The sequence below is a fragment of the Acipenser ruthenus genome, chromosome 21 (genome assembly GCF_902713425.1).
Source record: "Acipenser ruthenus chromosome 21, fAciRut3.2 maternal haplotype, whole genome shotgun sequence".
Classification (NCBI taxonomy): domain Eukaryota; kingdom Metazoa; phylum Chordata; class Actinopteri; order Acipenseriformes; family Acipenseridae; genus Acipenser; species Acipenser ruthenus.
Genome location: NC_081209.1, coordinates 2,443,186 through 2,461,066, shown reverse-complemented (window position 1 = coordinate 2,461,066; position 17,881 = coordinate 2,443,186). Strand labels below are relative to the sequence as shown.

General features: G+C 48.2%; 2 protein-coding genes across 6 annotated transcripts in view; one reads left to right on the top strand and one right to left on the bottom strand.

Moving 5' to 3' along the window:
* The window catches only part of LOC131699014 (signal peptide peptidase-like 3), a 27,140-nt gene extending 21,242 nt beyond the window's left edge, over positions 1-5,898 (bottom strand). The window contains exon 1 of one of the 2 annotated variants that reach the window (XM_058994274.1): positions 5,465-5,898. In XM_058994274.1, coding sequence (XP_058850257.1) covers positions 5,465-5,487 — 23 coding nt within the window. In that variant the 5' untranslated portion in view covers positions 5,488-5,898. The remainder of the gene's footprint in view (positions 1-5,464) is intronic. The other variant, XM_058994275.1, reaches the window with a different exon arrangement.
* LOC117426332 (hepatocyte nuclear factor 1-alpha-like) lies at positions 4,932-17,881 on the top strand. Of its 4 annotated transcripts, none has more exons than XM_058994273.1 (10): positions 4,932-5,200; positions 13,270-13,469; positions 13,813-13,996; positions 14,165-14,415; positions 15,099-15,256; positions 15,646-15,808; positions 16,179-16,370; positions 16,611-16,729; positions 16,875-16,983; positions 17,457-17,881. In XM_058994273.1, exons 2-10 carry the CDS (start codon positions 13,310-13,312, stop codon positions 17,594-17,596), a joined length of 1,476 nt encoding a protein of 491 aa, XP_058850256.1. In that variant the 5' UTR covers positions 4,932-5,200; positions 13,270-13,309; the 3' UTR covers positions 17,597-17,881. The 4 variants fall into 4 exon arrangements, with proteins under 4 accessions (XP_058850256.1, XP_058850254.1, XP_058850253.1 ...); XM_058994271.1 differs by lacking the exon at positions 4,932-5,200 and adding an exon at positions 8,707-9,221 and having other exon boundaries at positions 15,099-15,172; XM_058994270.1 differs by lacking the exon at positions 4,932-5,200 and adding an exon at positions 8,707-9,221.

Sequence of the window (17,881 nt, the reverse complement as noted above, 5' to 3'; positions counted from 1 at the left end):
GCTGAAGAATACCTGCTGGAGGTGATCCCACTTCATTTGACATAGCTACACCTAAACTCAACAGTCAAGTAACAGTTACAGAAATCTCAGTAATGCAATTCCACCCGATTCTATTGAGCCGTTTCAAACCACGGCGTCTCTGCTCAAGGTAAAGCCTGGCTGGCTCTGTCAGCTGTGCAATGGGGAGTCTTGCTTCAAACCCTGCAAGGTATTCCAGCAATTCTTTTAGAAGACACATAACCTTGCAGGGACAGGGTGTTACACAAGACTCAGGGAGCCAAGCACAGAAACTCAGGGTTAGACACATTCTCACGGCATCAGATAACTTGAGTAAACCCACACCCAAGCATATCTCCTTGAGTTATAAACTTTTACTGATGGAAACATTTACTGTGTTTGAAAACTCAAGTGATACAATACCTGCTGCAATAACATTTTTTTAAAAGTAGTATTGCTTTATATATATATAATTTGCATTTCACAATCTAGAACCAGGTTTAGCTGCAGAACTGCACAGGTCCGGTATGGACACTGTAACCTGAGAGGAGCCTGGACACAGGAAACTGCAGAGGAGACGACAGAGACGAGACTTTCCAGTTCAACAGCCAAAAATATTGCAGGGCTTGTCAGAAGAAACACTACAGCAGTGCGCAGCCAGGAAACTGACCAGTAAACCGCAGGGCAAGGCAGGAGGCTGTGGGGGTGTGGTAATCATCCCCATTCAACACTGGGGTCTCAGCTCAGAGTAAGGCCTAGGGTGGCTTTTACTGGTACAGCAGTGCCACTTGAAGAATGTCAATAAACAGGTTTGACCATTATACAACAGTGCACTTAAAACAGCAGTGCAGTACGTAATCGCTCGCCATGACACGAGGCACAGTAGAAAGGTTGGGATCCAAGAAACATCCATTTTGAATACGTTTTTTTCTCTGCAGGCGACTAAAATTTTCATTTCGGTGCTAACAGGCGACCACCGTTGTGCTGGAAAGTTTGTCATATCCTAGATATTTAACATGGTCTACAGTTTTATCATTCACAATGCAGTTTACTTTTTGCATCCAAAGCATGTGGTGAATGCATCCTTTCTGCATCCAAATACTACCATGCTTTTAAATATATATATGCAGCAGCACCTGGGACGGGTCACGCTATATTTTTTGGAACCCCCATTACCTACTCTTCAACATCGCTCAAATTCTCAAAAGAGACTCCATTTAAAACGATGCTGCAGCTACTGCATCTCTACTCATCTCTTATGTATTTGCACGTTACCACCTTTTCCTGTTTTTTTCCCTGAAATCTTTGCAAATAGAATGAATGATTGTAATTAACATCTGATATGGGTGAGGTTGAACTGAACCCAGTGGTGCAGGGGATAGGTCTGCCTACTGCCAGCCTTTCTACAGCTATTTGAGTGTGTTGTGTATTTCTACTTACAGCTTGCATTCCCGCAGCCGGGATATGAAAGGGCGTGGTACACGGTTCAAAATGATCGAGCCTTCCTGATTGATCAGCAGGATGAACTGCTTTGCAATAGTACTGCAGCTCTGTCTACTTGCACAACGCCGTCGCTGCGCCCACAGTTTTGCTTTTTGTTTTCGTACAACGCCATCTCAACAATGTTTTGGTCCTGTATGAAGTGGATGATGCATAAGAAGGATTGAAAGTAAATTTGTCTCGAGGAAAAACAAATGAACTTAAACACCACTTAGGTAGCCATGCCTCAGCAGTAACCATAGGGTACAAAACCTCAAGAGAGTCTAGGCAAGCACAAGAATTGGCCGGGCGAGACAAACCAGCCCCGACTGGCTGAATACTATTTGTTTATTTAGCAGACGCCTTTATCCAAGGCGACTTACAGAGACTAGGGTGTGTGAACTATGCCTCAGCTGCAGAGTCACTTACAATTACGTCTCACCCGAAAGACGGAGCACAAGGAGGTTAAGTGACTTGCTCAAGGTCACACAGTGGCTGCGGTGGGATTTGACCCAGGGACCTCCTGGTTACAAGCCCTTTTCTTTAACCACTGGACCACACAGCCTCCTATATACTCAATGTGCTGCTGTACAAGAGTTCTATCATTTCTCTGAAGAGAGGGCTACAGCATGTACCCAGCACAAATCTGGACCAGCTCCATATAAAACACAGCTTATCAAATACTACAAAACAGAGCTGGTCTGTGCAAACAAATCAGAAATTTATTAGAATGTGTTTAATTAATACAGCATTTTTATTGAAACTATTACATGCTCAGTTAAACTGCATGTCTTTTCAGAGTCGAAAGCACAGGATGTTTTAGTATGCACAGCATCACATCAGAGTTAATTGCACTACATCCAAGTGCAGACAGTTTTGTGTGTTTCATATTAGACTCAACCTAGACATTACAAGACTTTAAAATTATGCACATATTGTCCTACATTTTTAGTAGTATTAAGTGTGGAGGAAATTAAGTGAAAAATGCATATTTACACCAAAACAGTACTGCTGTGCATCATCAGAACATGCACAGCTAGGTCTTAGACCTGTATCGCGGCTTTCAGTAAAGGATGCTTCCTGAATGCATGTCAGTATTACCTGCATGTCACGACATCCGGAGACCACGGTGCTGAAATGACATCACTGCCAAGCCTTCAAACCCAACAGCTGCATCCGTGTGGTTCTTGTGTGTGGCAGAAATTCAATTCTGATTCGGGCTGCAGGAGTTTAATTGCTTTAACCTATTTACCTGTATGGGAGTATTGAAAATGCCAAGTCCATATAGTCAAGTAAAATAAATAAATAAAAATAAAATAAACCGTCACCCTTCAAATCATAATCCACAATTTTAACACAAAGACTTAATGAAGCTCACCGATGGTCTCCAATATGCAGAAGGATTCAATTCTGCGGAACTGCTGAATATCCACTGTATTTACTTGGAATAAATCGGATATTTCAAAAATCCCTCCTCTACAAAATCCCTCTCTCATTAGAGGACTACTATAAAACACACACGATGAATTACAATTCAAAGTAATGTCCAACTCAGGAGTGGCAAAACCCAATACGCTGCACTCCTAGTGAAAGGCATATTTGAATTTGCTGCAGTTCAGAACAAGCCTGGATACGTTGAATTTTGGGAGTGTTATTTTTGATTTAGCAGACGCCTTTACCCAAGGCGACAGAGTCTCGGGTGTGTGAACCATGCATCAGCTGCAGAGTCACTTAGAACAGCGTCTCACCCGAAAGACGGAGCACAAGGATGTGAAGTGACCTGCTCAGGGTCACACAGTGTGTGAGCTGGGATTTGAAGCAGGGACCTCCTGGTTACAAGCCCTTTTCTTTAACCACCAGACCACACAGCCTCCTAATAATCAGAATAAGCACACTTAAAAACAAATGGATGATAATAAATCACGGTGGGTACCCAAGACTGGAAGAGAAGACAACAGAAGAGTTATTTAAAACTGCTTCTCAATGTACCTAACATTTGAATTCTGCAGAGCGGGCTGGCAAGGTCGATTCCTGTCCTCACCCTTTCCCACCCCCTGTGGTGCATTCAAATTGATTTAGCACAAACACTCGTCTGCATTTACTTACAAAACGCTAACTAACCCCCTGTGACATTTGCTCAACCTCTTAGCACTAATGAATGCAGCTCGCCTTGGAACCGGGTCTACACTGTGTTCCCACATTACTCCAGTTCTGACAGAACTGCATTGGCTCCCTGTCCGAGAGAGAATAGATCTGGTATAGCCCTAAATGGAATAGGTCCGGACTCTCTTGAAGCTGTTCTTAAGGTCAGAAACACCACAAGGGTGCTGTGCTGAATCAGGTCTTTCCACACCTCACCTCCTAGATTTTCTAGAGTTCATTTTGGAGGCCGTGCCTTTGAGGCTTCAGCAGCTTTAAGGAATTTGTTGCCTGTAGAAATTAGAGTCTAGCCTCTTGAAATTTAGGTAGCAACTCGAAACCTGGCTATTTAAAAGAGCATTTGAATAAGCAAAGAGAGAACTAATGCTGTATTTCATGTGTATGTTTTATTTCCATTGTGATGTTTTTTTTTTTTTTAATTGTATTATTGGTCTAGACTTTTTAAAGCCTTAATGTTTTGTACAGAGCTCCACTCTGATTCCTGGTGGAGCTATAAAAGTGTCCTAAATAAATATATAAAATAATGAATGATGCTTTCCTCCACACTGTGTTGGTAGAAGTTGCAGGACATGGCTGGCTGACAAAGGGAAAAGTGCTGTGAAAACTGAACTTTTTGGTCACGCTTTTTGGAGACCCTACAATGTAGGAGAGGCTGATACTGACTTCAAAGCCAATTGCTTTAAGACATCTGCGCTTTCTGATCCTCTGTGCCGTTGATACTCCGTCAACGACACCATAGTTTACAGGTTGAACCGCATTCCTAGTCTCATCCGGCATTTACAATTTCAATCCTGGAACATGAGTATACTGTTTTAAAACCTTTTTTTTAAAATATAAAAGTCTGTATAAATGTGTGCTTGCTGGGACGTCAGAGTGGACAGTGTGACGCATACATACAGCAGACACACGGACAGTAAACTGTATGTCCAGCCGTGGAAACTGGTGCAAGGTCTTCTGGTAAAACACATGTCAAAAGAGAAAAAAAAAACACACACACCATTTTATCTGGTGAAAGCGCAGCTCTTAAACACGATTGCGTTGGTGTCGTTAATGTGATAACTTTCAATCTGCGTTCTTTTCAACCCGATTCTTTGTTGCGTGGTGTATTTTCTGGTGTGTTGATTTAGTTGACAATTAACTCTGACCCTGGTTTTAGGAGTCGGTATTTAAACGGGTTTGATGAGATCCCAATGCACTTCACCGGCAGCCGCTGCGCGTTCACAGGAGCTGCCGAGTCGGCGTGAACCCGCTTTGACAAAACCAGCCGAGCCCGTGTGAAGTGGAGATCGCCTTGCACATGCGCAGAATGAGCACGCCGCCGGATTTCCACCCGGTACCGATTCGACGCCACTCCGGTTTGGACTGCGAATCGAAAAATGATGCTGGCCAGCAGCGCCGTGCTCACAGATCTCACAGCCCGGTGACACAGCGCCCCCTCCAGCTGCTGCACCAACTGCCACACCGGGGACGCGGCGGCCTTCCTTACATCTTTACCCGAAATAGCGGAAAAGAAAAACACACTAGAAATATTAAAACGCGTTATTTTAATTCAATTGCAATGAAGGTAAGCTATGGCAAGTCGGATTTATTTTATTTTTTTAATCCACCGGCGGAAAATAGTGCCACTTCGGTCTGCGGGTTGAGATTTTGTCTCCGAGATATAAATAAACAATTATTCATTCATCAAATCAACGCGTATGTCGTGTTAACTGCGATCCCAATCATGCAGGGGGGGCTGGGGTCCGAAAGACAAACTGTCAAAATTGCCATTATATCAAAGGGTCCTCGGTTTCTGAATAAGCAGGAATAAATCAAAAAATGAACTCACCAGGAAAACGTTTGCTCCGCCATCTCACCGAAAGATAAGGACGCGATGGTTGCAGAAGGCAGGGGGGGTCCTTTTTACTGAATCTTTGGGATTAACTCCGGTTTTTTTTATTCGGGATAGGCTCTTAATACCAGCCTCTCATCAACAACATGGCGCAGCTGCGGTGCTTAGTATATACTGCAAGAGAAAGAATCCCAAAAAAACACCTTTTAATGAAAACTCTGGGCTTCCTGTCGTCTCTTCGCCTCCAAGCAGGGCTCGCTCGGGGCTCGTACCTTCCTATTGTCGTTTTAATCCCATGTGCACCTCTCTGTTATTTATTCCTCCGTGTCGCTCACTGTTTTTTTTTCTCAAGCTGCAGGGGTGTAATGGAAGCCGCGCAGCTCGCTTTGTTTTCAATGGCCGGGGACGCGCGTGTGCGTGCGTGTGCGTGTGAGCGAGCAGGCAGATCGGCGGCGTGCGCGTTCGCGACTCCCGTGGCTGCATCTCAAAAGCGTGCCCGCTCCCAGCAAAGAGAGCGAGTGAGACTTGCGGTTTTCATTGGTTTAGAAAGCAGCAGCTGACCTAAGGAAAATAGCTTAATATTGATCTGCGGATCACTATATATATACATTATCATTGTTATCATTATCATTATGAATGCATTTCTCAGTTGTAATTGAGATGCGTGGATGTCTTCTCAGGGTTCAGTTGAGTAACCCCACATGCCTGTCTGATGATGGGAGTCTGTAACCTGAAGCCTCACTCTCTCAGCCTGTCTCACTGATGACACACAGAAAGTGATACATCGTCACTGTAGCTCACCCACAGCGTCGCATGTGTGTACAGTTTTCCGTAACCCAATTTGTTGCTCATCAGTTAAAGTCACATAAATGTGCTGAATGATTCCACAGAACCCTACCCCTAACCTTAATTAAGATGAGGGTTTGGGTAATTTAAATGCTAAGTTCAGTGTCCCAATTCTATCAGCTGGTCCGTCGCTGAAAAGCCTGGCCCGTCTTTCTGCACCTCTGCCTGTTAAAATATCCTGCACACAAACCCAGGAAGAAACTTCAATAGCGCCCATTGTACGTGTGCGTGTGCGTGTGCGTGTGTGTGTGCGTGTGCGTGTGGGTGTGTCTGTGGGTGTGGATGTCAATTTTAGGGGGACCTTTGAACTGTTTTCAATTGCTATGAGATATTCCAAGTAGTTTTGTATTGCCTTTGGTTTAATTTACTGTAACATTTGCCTCAAGCCAAACCTTAACCCAGTCATTATTTCATTACTATGATGAAGCGGTGATACTGGCTGTACTGTGCTGTATATACTGGACGCTGTGGTGCTTGACGTGTTAACTGGTGGTGTTTTTGAAGATTAGGGCGCCCCCTGTGGTCATTGAGGCACAGAACAGCTCCAGTATTTTGCTCTTGATGGGCTTGAAAGCAGGCATTGTAAATCACTGCCTGTCAGGTCACAGGAATGCAACTGTCGTATTTCACTAGCGTTCGCATTAGAAGCACATACCAATGCACTCAGTGCAAGCACTGTCGGAAATGCATAAATTGAGGATCTGTGTCTGTGTGTGGATCTGAATGTGTGTGTGGGTGTGCGTGTTTGTGCGTGTGCCCTTGTCAGTGTGTGAAGATCTGTGTGTGTGTCAGACTGAGATCTCAGGAACACAGTGTGCAGAGAGAAAGGTCAAACAGCTCTGCTAGCTGCTTCGTACAAAGAGGCTCTCATAAATAAGGCTCTGTGAGGATCATTCAACACAGAATACAAACCGCTGTGCAGCAGTAAACACCTGCAGTGCAGAGTGTGGCCACCAGGGGGTGCCACTGCTCAGGAGAAGCCAGAGTGTCTCCTCTCATTAAACTGGAAGCATCACCCGGCTGCATATACATGCGTTTGTTGTTTTGTTTCTTTAGTTTGTCTTTTGAAGTTAAAATTAAAAAAAATGCAACTCAAGCTGTGTTCTTACAGTACCGTATACATAAAGCATTTGACAGAAGTCTGCTAACACTTGCTAGCCCCTGTACAGCAGCATCATAACCAGCTTCTGTGTGCAAACGCGATCAAGGCTTACATTTTACAAGTTGTTTCTCATTTTGTTAGGTAAAGACGCTTTGAGAGTCAGGCCCTTTATATCTTACTGTGTGATGCATTACTAATCCACGGACACAGTCTGGAACCCCAGGTACGTCCTGTGCTGTATCTGATGCGAGGGCAGGTCCTGGGACAGACACACCTGCTGTGAGTCATGTCAAGGTTGCCTGTGTGTGTTGCTTTAAGGCTTGAGAGTGCAGGTGCTGTGTCAACTCTCTAATATTTAACAAAACAAGTTCAGCATGGCAACTTTCCAGGCCGGACATAGCAGACCGCCCTGCAGACCCCAGATAAATCCACCGATCTGCTTAGGATTCATTACGGGTTTGGAAATAAGACTCCCATTGCATAGCGGTTTGATCCATTCCTGGTTTTACTATGAGTTTAATAAGACACACCCAGGCTTGTTACTATCTATACACACCGTGGCTAATCGTGCTCATAGTAAAACATGGAATGGGTTTTCCAGGAACTGTGACATGCACATGAGCGCTCAATAAAGTACTTTGGGTTCAGAGCAAAGTCCAGCCATGTTTGTTTTTAGTTTTTTTTAAATTTTATTTTATGGTTTATGTTGTAGAGCAGGTTAGAAAACACTTCGGGGCGAGTATGGACTGGTAAAGGGGAGCCCCAGCTTCTCTCTACAGGGGTAGTATTGCACTGGGGCAAAGTGAATGGAATTCTTGTCCTTCTGTTTAAAAAGCTGTGCACATAGCAGTCCTGTTTAGTGTGTGTCTGCGTGCGTACTTCCCCATACAAACGCTTAACACAGTAAAAGCATAGCAAAATGTAGTAAATCATGGTAAAGCATAGGTAAGTATGTGCCGTGCAAATTGAACACGGGTAAACTTTTATAAGGGTATGTGTGTATGTGTGTGTTTGCCTCTGTGCGTTTGTGTGGGTGTGTGCCCGTGCCTCTCTGTTTGTGTGTGTGTGTGTGTGTGTGTGTGTCTTTGTCTGTCTGTGTGTCCTGTTTGCTGTTTTGGTCGAGGTGTGTTTACAATGCACAGAATGGACTGTCATTCCCAAGCTGCACTTTGTCCAGCGCTGGCTGGCTGGCTGGCTCGCTCACGGGGGGTACAAAGTTCGATCCCTGGCACTGTGTGTGTGTGGGGGGGGGGGGGGGGGTAATAGATAAAAATGAACCTTGGAAAATGAACCCAGCTCAAACGTAAACAGATAACTGCGGATTCCTTTTATCAGCTCCCAGCGCTGAGCAGAGTTCCACTTTGGGCTGAAATCAGGAGGATTCAGATTTGGGTTGTTTTCTCGGAGAGAGGCGGGCATTGTTGCAGTGAACCTGCAGGCCGGGGGAGAGAGGAGGAGAGGAGAGAGGAGTGCAGAGCCCATGGGACAGAGCAAGAGGAGGCTGAGTGAGATCGTCATGGTCACCCGCTTGACCACCTTGCAGCAGGAGCTGCTGAGCGCTTTGCTGGGGTCGGGGTTGAGCAAGCAGACCCTGCTGGAGGCTCTGGGGGAGATGGAAGCCTGCAGGCCCCCCCAGGCCGAGGAGAGCCCCCTGGAGGAGGGGGAGGACGAGCCACAGCTGGGGGGGGTGGAGGACAGCTCGGAGGAGGAGGGGGAGGAGTTTACCCCCCCTATATTCAAGGAGCTGGAGGCCCTGAGCCCGGAGGAAGCAAGCCGACAGAGAGCCTTGGTGGACAGGTTCTTACAGTAAGCACCCTGGGGGGAACCTCTCCCAAACTCCTCTGCTAACCCTGAGCGCTTCACAGTCCGGGGGCGCTAGGAAGAGTCCAGCTGCTCCTGGTGCTTCCTGTGTCCGTGATGCAGCATCCTAAGTGAAAAGGATAGAATAAAAAGAGGGCACATGTACAAAACTAACAAGGCAAAGTGAAAATAGGAAGCCTAGCAGTAAGGGCTAGCTGTATAACCTAGCAGTCACAGTGAGCATGGTTAGATCACAGCCTAGCAGTCACAGCGAGCATGGTTAGATCACAGCCTAGCAGTCACAGCGAGCATGGTTAGATCACAGCCTAGCAGTCACAGTGAGCATGGTTAGATCACAGCCTAGCAGTCACAGCGAGCATGGTTAGATCACAGCCTAGCAGTCACAGCGAGCATGGTTAGATCACAGCCTAGCAGTCACAGCGAGCATGGTTAGATCACAGCCTAGCAGTCACAGCGAGCATGGTTAGATCACAGCCTAGCAGTCACAGCGAGCATGGTTAGATCACAGCCTAGCAGTCACAGCGAGCATGATTAGATCACAGCCTAGCAGTCACAGCGAGCATGGTTAGCTGTATAGCTCCACAGTGAAGAGTGCGTGTTTTGCTGTCTTACCTGTGTAACTGACCAGTATCTGAAATATCAGATAAATCACCTTCTTTTGAATCGCCTAAACTGTCGTCTCAGTCCAGAGTCCAGTCAAACAGTTTGCTTTGCTTGAAAATTCGAAATTATCTACACATTATTTTACTATTTCTTATGCATATTATTTTACTGATCCAATAGATATTTTTAATTGAGCTCGTTTTGTATTTCTATGTATTTTTTTTAGACAGCCTGTGCCCTTCCGAACCTAGTTAACCCTTAAGCAGGCACCTTGCTTTACCAGAAATCTGTTTTACTGTGCTTTCCTGTGGCTTCTCCCTTGCTTTGCCCTATGGCTTGACCCTGCTTTAACCCCATTAGGCTGGAGTCTTCCTGTCCACAATTCCATGTTGCAATCCCTTCTCGTGTCCACCGCAGGACTGCCCTCACCTTCCATTCACCCTCTCTGTCCCTCTCTGTCCCTCCTCTCCAAACTCAATGCTGCTCCACTTACTTACCCTGCTCCCTCACTCGTCTTCAGTCTCCTCCTGTCATCCCTGTCTGTCTCTTGCCCTCCCTCTCTCTCCCTAGATTTGACTTCATCCCCGTTCTTTTCTCCCTCTCTTCACTCCGTCCCTCGCTCAAGCTCCCTCTCTCCTTCACTCTCTCTTCCTTCTCCCGTGTCTCTGTTCATCTCCTGCCCTGCTCTCCCTCCTTTCGCTCTGCGAATCTGCATCCTCTTTCCCCAGCTCTCCGTGGTCGTTCTCTCCCTCTCTCCCCAACTCTCTTCTGCCTCCTCCCTTTGTCTCCTGCTCCCCCTCTCTGCCCCTCTCCCCAGCTCTCTGTCCCTTTCTCTGCTCCCCCTCTCCCCAGCTCTCTGTCCCTCTCTCTGCTCCTCTCTCTGCTCCCCCTCTCCCCAGCTCTCTGCTCCTCTCTCCGCTCCCCCTCTCCCCAGCTCTCTGCTCCTCTCTCCGCTCCCCCTCTCCCCAGCTCTCTGCCCCTCTCTCCGCTCCCCCTCTCCCCAGCTCTCTGCTCCTCTCTCCGCTCCCCCTCTCCCCCTCTCTCTGCTCCTCTCTCCGCTCCCCCTCTCCCCAGCTCTCTGCCCCTCTCTCTGCTCCTCTCTCCGCTCCCCCTCTCCCCAGCTCTCTGCTCCTCTCTCCGCTCCCCCTCTCCCCAGCTCTCTGCTCCTCTCTCCGCTCCCCCTCTCCCCAGCTCTCTGCTCCTCTCTCCGCTCCCCCTCTCCCCAGCTCTCTGTCCCTCTCTCTGCTCCTCTCTCTGCTCCCCCTCTCCCCAGCTCTCTGCTCCTCTCTCCGCTCCCCCTCTCCCCAGCTCTCTGACCCTCTCTTCGCTCCCTCTGTCCAGTTCTGTCTGCCCCTCTCCGGGGGTTTATTTTAAAGGCATAGCTCGCTAGTCCAGGCGGGGCCCGGCTGGTTACTAATTACCAAGCCCAGGTATTATTCCCTTTTCTTTTGTAAATTTAGAAAGGAAAAAGCACCTGTTTTGCATTCGATGATTAACTCCTGATTATACATTATCTGGAGTGACAGCGGGAGATAGGCCTGTGCTGAGTTATTAATTAATACATCAGCTCCCATCGCCCCGGGCTCACACACTGCACAGAGAGCTGCACACAGAGGATTAATACAGCTCTGTGTCAAACCTGCATATGATACATGACTGTGCATTTAGAGAGCTGAATCTCTCACACATTGGGATATACACGATACTAGCCTGGAGATACTGCAGTAATGCTGGTTTAGGACAATCCTTTAATAAGAAGACTCTTTCGCAGTGAAAACGTGTATAGTTTGAGAACAGCATAGTAGGAGACTGTTCTTCTAAGAGAACCTTCCACCATCAGCACCTAAACCAACCCTTACTGATTTAACATTTCAGTGTTCAAGCCAGTCTGTGTGCGTGCATGTGTGTGTGCGTGTGTGTGTGTGTGCGTTTGTGTGTGTTTTTACTGGAAGACACATTTTGTAAATACACCAGCAAAGTAAGAACCACAAACGTGGTCACTTGGTCTTGTGATTTCGGTCTTTCCTCCAAAACCGTGTGATTGTGTGTGTGCGTGTGATTGTGTGTGACTGCGTGTGATTGTGTGTGTGCGTGTGATTGTGTGTGACTGCGTGTGATTGTGTGTGATTGTGTGACTGTGTGTGACTGCGTGTGATTGTGTGTGTGCGTGTGATTGTGTGTGACTGCGTGTGATTGTGTGTGATTGTGTGATTGTGTGTGACTGCGTGTGATTGTGTGTGTGCGTGTGATTGTGTGTGACTGCGTGTGACTGCGTGTGATTGTGTGATTGTGTGTGACTGTGTGTGACTGCGTGCTGGATTCGCACTTTCTCTGATCAGCTGCCATACGGTCCTGCTTTTGTTGGAAATGGAAATATAGTGATTTGTTTTTACATTGGCAACGCTGAAATGCAAACAGCTCTGCTTTATTGTCCCAGCTTGCTCTGGACTTTGTTCACTGTTTCCACTGTTATCAGCAGGGACTTTCCACCTCAAACAGACAAGCAGGGGGGCTGTGTGAAAGAAGTTAGGTTTCCATTTCATATTTGAAAATACAGTCCTTATATATATATATATATAGATATAGACATAGATATAGATTTGAATTGACATCAGAACTGGCAGAAGGCACAGGTGTTGTTGTCCATCCATCAGCAGTACGAAGCACCCTTGACTGTTGTTCCATAGTCCAATTTCTGTGTTCTTGTGCATATTTTAGCCTTTTAGTCTTGTTCCCCTTTCTTAACAGAGGTATTCTTACTGCAACACATCCTTTAAATCCTGATTTCAAGAGTGATCTTCGTTCTGTTGATTTGATGGACAGCGACACCTGTGCCTTCTGCCAGTTCTGTTGTCAATTCAACGCTTGTCTTCTTTCTATTCCTTCAGGATATTATCTTCAAGTATTGCTCATCCTTGTTAGACAGCTTTTTGGGTCTTCCAGTCCTGGGTTTGTCAATTCCAGATGATGTTTCTCTGTACTTGTTGATTATGCTTCAGATACCACACCTTGAAAATCGAGTGATGGGAGCGATTTCACTCAATGTGTTTCCTTCTGTATGCAAGGCAAGGTTGTTATAATGGTAGAAAACACTAGAGGAGGCTTTGAGGAAACTGTTGATGCTCATAATGCATCAGAGTAGAAAAATGCAACATGTCTAAGACTTTTGCACAGCACAGACTTTTGTACTTGTGTACACACACACACACGCCTGTGCTCAGTCATTAACTCTGCAGTGATGAGTGCAGTGCACAAGTTATAATTCAGCTCATGCTGATAACAAGGCAGGCTGATCAGATTAACCCCTTAGTTTGTGATCGACACCGACACTGCTCCAGTAATATATCTGCAGTGTTCTGGTAAGACGTTTCTTCTGAGCCCCAGTGTGGAGGGGAGATCTCAGCCCGCGTCTTTCCCTGTGTTGTGCCAGGCAGGACTCATGGCACGTGGCTAAGATAGTGAAGAGCTACATGCAGCAGCACAACCTCCCCCAGAGAGAGGTAGTGGATTCCACCGGACTGAACCAGTCCCACCTCTCCCAGCACCTCAACAAGGGCACTCCCATGAAGAGCCAGAAGAGGGCAGCACTGTACACCTGGTACGTGCGCAAGCAGGGAGAGATCAACCAGCGTAAGTACAAGCAATCACACAAGCACCTGAACCATTCACACGCTAATCACACAGCATAGCACCTGCTTCATGAATGTACAATACTGTGTATTTATCCTGAAGCCGTGCATTAAACACATAGTTAAAAAATGACATTTCTTTCTCTGTGGGTTTGTGTCACTCCCCCAACACTCACGCAATGCAAGCAGCAATCACATACAATGTTAACAGAACATTGTAACCCTGTATATTTATTATCAAATCTCCCTCTTCAAAGCAGTGGTGCAGTACTAGCCCTGTGTATTCTAACAGGACTCTCTCTGTGGTGGTGTTCTGACTCGCTCACCTCTCTGTCACTCCTCAGAATTCACCAATGCCAGCCGGGGACTGCTGGGGGAGGACCCCAGCGAGGAGCTGACCAATAAGAAGGTGCGGAGGAACCGGTTCAAGTGGGGCCCCGCCTCCCAGCAGATTCTCTTCCAGGCCTACGAGAGACAGAAGAACCCGAGCAAAGAGGAGAGGGAGGCGCTGGTGGAAGAGTGCAACAGGTGAGAGAGGAGCAGAGGGGAGTGGAGGAGTGCACCAGGTGAGAGAGGGAGTGGAGAGAGACAGGGGGAAGAATGGGAAAACGAGTTAGAGGGGGGAGTGGGGTGCTTTCAGGGGGGCGTGGTCACTGTATTGTGGGTGTACCCCTGACAGCTGTGTGTGTGTTGCAGGGCGGAGTGTATCCAGCGTGGTGTGTCCCCCTCTCAGGTTCACGGGCTGGGCTCTAACCTGGTCACGGAGGTGCGGGTGTATAACTGGTTCGCTAACCGGCGCAAAGAGGAGGCGTTCCGTCACAAACTGGCCATGGACTCGTACGGGAGCCAGCCCCCCCCTCCCCACAGCGCAGCCTCCGGGAGCGGGGCTGGAGCACACAACAGCAACCCCCTCAACACTACCGGGCTCTCAGCCAGTCCTGCACACGGTGAGGCACGAGACACACACAGGGAGACACTCAAACAGGGAGACAGAGATACACACACAGACAGGGAGACACAGACCGAGAGACAGACACACACTCAGACAGGGAGACAGAGATACACACACAGACACAGAGACACAGACCGAGAGACAGACACACACTTAGACAGGGAGACACAGACACACACAGACAGGGAGACAGAGATACACACACAGACAGGGAGACACAGACCGAGAGACAGACACACACTCAGACAGGGAGACAGAGATACACACACAGACACAGAGACACAGACCGAGAGACAGACATACCCTCAGACAGGGAGGCAGAGATACACACACAGACAGGGAGACACAGACCGAGAGACAGACACACACTCAGACAGGGGAGCCCAAGCCAAGGCCTCTCTCTCCCTGGGATGCTCTCGTTACAGCAGTGCAGGCTCCTGCTCCTGTTGCAGCCCTTGTATTGTACAAAGAGCCCCAGTGACAGAGCTAATGTAACTGCAGCAGTGACCTGAAAGAAGGAAACATCTAACCCTGATTGTCTGTATGCACAGCTCAGAGACCAATAATAATAATAATAATAATAATAATAACAAATAATAATAATAACCAGGGCCTTGCCCATTTCAGTTTAACCTGATTTATAAAGAGAAGCATTTCTCTTTTCTCTCTCTCTTGAAGGAGTAAGGTACAGCGAACAGCAGGCCAACGAGGGGCTGACATGCAGCATCAGTCACCATGGAAACAGCGGCATGGTAACCACACAGTCTATACTGCAGTCTGTGTCTCCTCCCGGCCTAGAGCCCAGCCACAGCCTGCTGAGCAACGACTGCAAACTGGTGAGGGGAGACAGAGGAGAGGAGGAGGGGAGACAGGGAGGAGATAGAGCACAGGGGAGGAGGGGAGAGGGGAGACAGGGAGGAGATGGAGCACAGGGGAGGAGGGGGAGAGGGGAGACAGGGAGGAGATAGAGCAGAGGGAGAAGAGAGAGATCGCCCAGACACAGCCTGCCACTGCAAACCAGTGAGGAGATGGGGAAGTGGGCAGTGGGACAGGAGAGAGAGAGAGGGGAGGGGGACAGAGCCCAGCCACTGCATGTGAAGCAGTGATTGCACACCGGTGAGGGGAGAGAGGTGCTAATACACAGTGTATATATATGTATAAGTGTGACGCGTACGGTGCTGTGCTGTGCTGCACTGTGTGACAGTCTCCTCGCCGTCCCCCCCAGGTGTCAACTGCAGGAGGGACCCTGCCCCCAGTCAGCACCCTGACTGCACTGCACGGCCTGCTCCCCCACTCCGCTCACACACACCCCCAGACCCAGGGGCTCATCATGGCCTCGCTGCCCAGCGTCATGACCATCGGCCCGGGGGAGTCCTCCTTCGTCATCGGTAACGGGATTCTCTGGTACCTCAGTGCTTTGTTAGTGCCCTACCTGCAGCCTGCGAGTGTCTGTGTGTCTGTGTCAGAGCCCTTCTGTATTTGAGTGCTGTAGTGCAGGGATGGAAACGAGACTCCCGTTGCGTAGCACTTTGATCCATTCCTGGTTTTACTACGAGTTTAATAAGACACCTCCATCCTCCATTCAGACCCTGACATAGTTAATGATCTCATTTCACTTGTTAAACCTAGAGAGGAATTGCCTCCAGGACACTGATTGGACAGCCCTGGCCTAAGCTGTACCCTTTTTAGTGTCTGTCTCCGGTCTGTCAGTGCTGTAGTACCTATCTGTGCTGTACCCTGTCTCACTCTGTCCCACAGGTCTCGCCTCCACGCAGTCTCAGAATATCCCCGTCCTCAACAGCGTGGGGGGCGGGCTCACAGCTCTCCAGCCAGTGCAGTTCCAGCAGCAGCTGCACCACGGACACCAGCAGCCAATCATGCAGCAGTTTCAGAGTCACATGGCCCAGAACTCCTTCATGGCCACCATGGCGCAGTTTCAGTCCCCGCACAGTGAGTCTGGGGAGGGGGGCGAGCATCAGGAACAGGAGACAGGGGCGGGGGGCTTTTTAACACACACTCCACACCTTGAGCTGTTTAATACATGCCGGGACACTTCAGTGGAATAAACCTCTGCTATCAAAATGAGGTCATTTTTCAAAGCAAACTTACTGAGCAAAACAGAACACATGCAAAAGCAATCCACTGACTGTACCCCTCTGATTGTAACTGGATGTCTCTGTGTTTCTCCAGTGTACAGCCACAAGTCAGAGCTGCCCCAGTACGCCCCCACCAGCCTCTTCCCTCAGACCATGGTGATCACAGACACAGGGAACCTCAGCACTCTCACCAGCCTGACCGCCGTCAAACAGGTAACTGCACACCTGGGACAGGTAACGCCTCTCACCTGAGAGAGGTACCTCTGTGACTCTCTGATGCCAGGCTATAGCTGCTGCACTGAAATATTACATGGAAAGAATCCCTTTCTCCTCCTCCTCCTCCTCCTCTCTGCTGCAGATTCTGACCTCGGATCCCGACAGCCAGTTGAATACTCCGACCCACACGCCCGTGTCGCACTCCCAGGACGGGACCCTCCACCTCCTGCAGGGCAGCCCACCTGTGGCAGGTAACACTCCAGCCATTTCCCTTCTTAAAAGCCTTGATGAAGACTTACTAGACAGGGTTGACTGGATCAGCCTATACCAGCTCATTTTATAACACTGAGGAATGGCCCTGGATTGCATCTACCCCTTTACTGTAGGAGTGATCCCAGGGTAACAGGGATGGAAATAAGACTCCCATTCCACTGCAGTTTGACACATTCCTGGTTTTGCTATGCCTTTAATAAAGACACACCTGAGCTTGTTACCTATACACTACAGCTAATCAAGCTCTCAGTAAAACCTGGAATGGGTGAAACTGCTATGCAATACTTCCATTCCTAGGATAACCATGGACAGATGCAATACAAGGCGATTCCCCAGCTCTAAAGAAAACGCCAGCTTTGGCTTCTCCCTCTGGGCTGGAGGCTGATCGAATCGACCCCTCTGCATTGAAGGGGTTCAGTAAAGGGCTTGACTGTCTCCTCGCTCTCCGCAGTGTCCTCTGCAGGCAGCCTGGTGATGTATCAAACCCAACAGGGCAACGAGAGTCACCCCCACCTCCTGCACCCCCCCCAGGGCACCATAGAGACCTTCATCGCTGCACAGATGACCTCCTCCTCCTCCTCCTCACAGTAGCACACATTCTGGAAGCAGAGAACATCCCAGACCCTCATCTTCACCCTGGCTGCACTAGGTGGTCCGGCTGAGGCTCCACACAGAGCTGGGAGGGTGAACCCTGGTGTGCTGGAGAAGGTTCCCCCTCTGCTCTCTCATATAGTGTAACTGAACCAAAGAGCTGCAAACAACGCCCTTGCATACCCTGTGCTGGGCAGCCTGTCCATTGCCTTTGCCATGCATGATCTTTCTCAATGTTTTGTAAAAAAAAAATATTTTGTTTGAATACACTTTTGTTGAAACCTG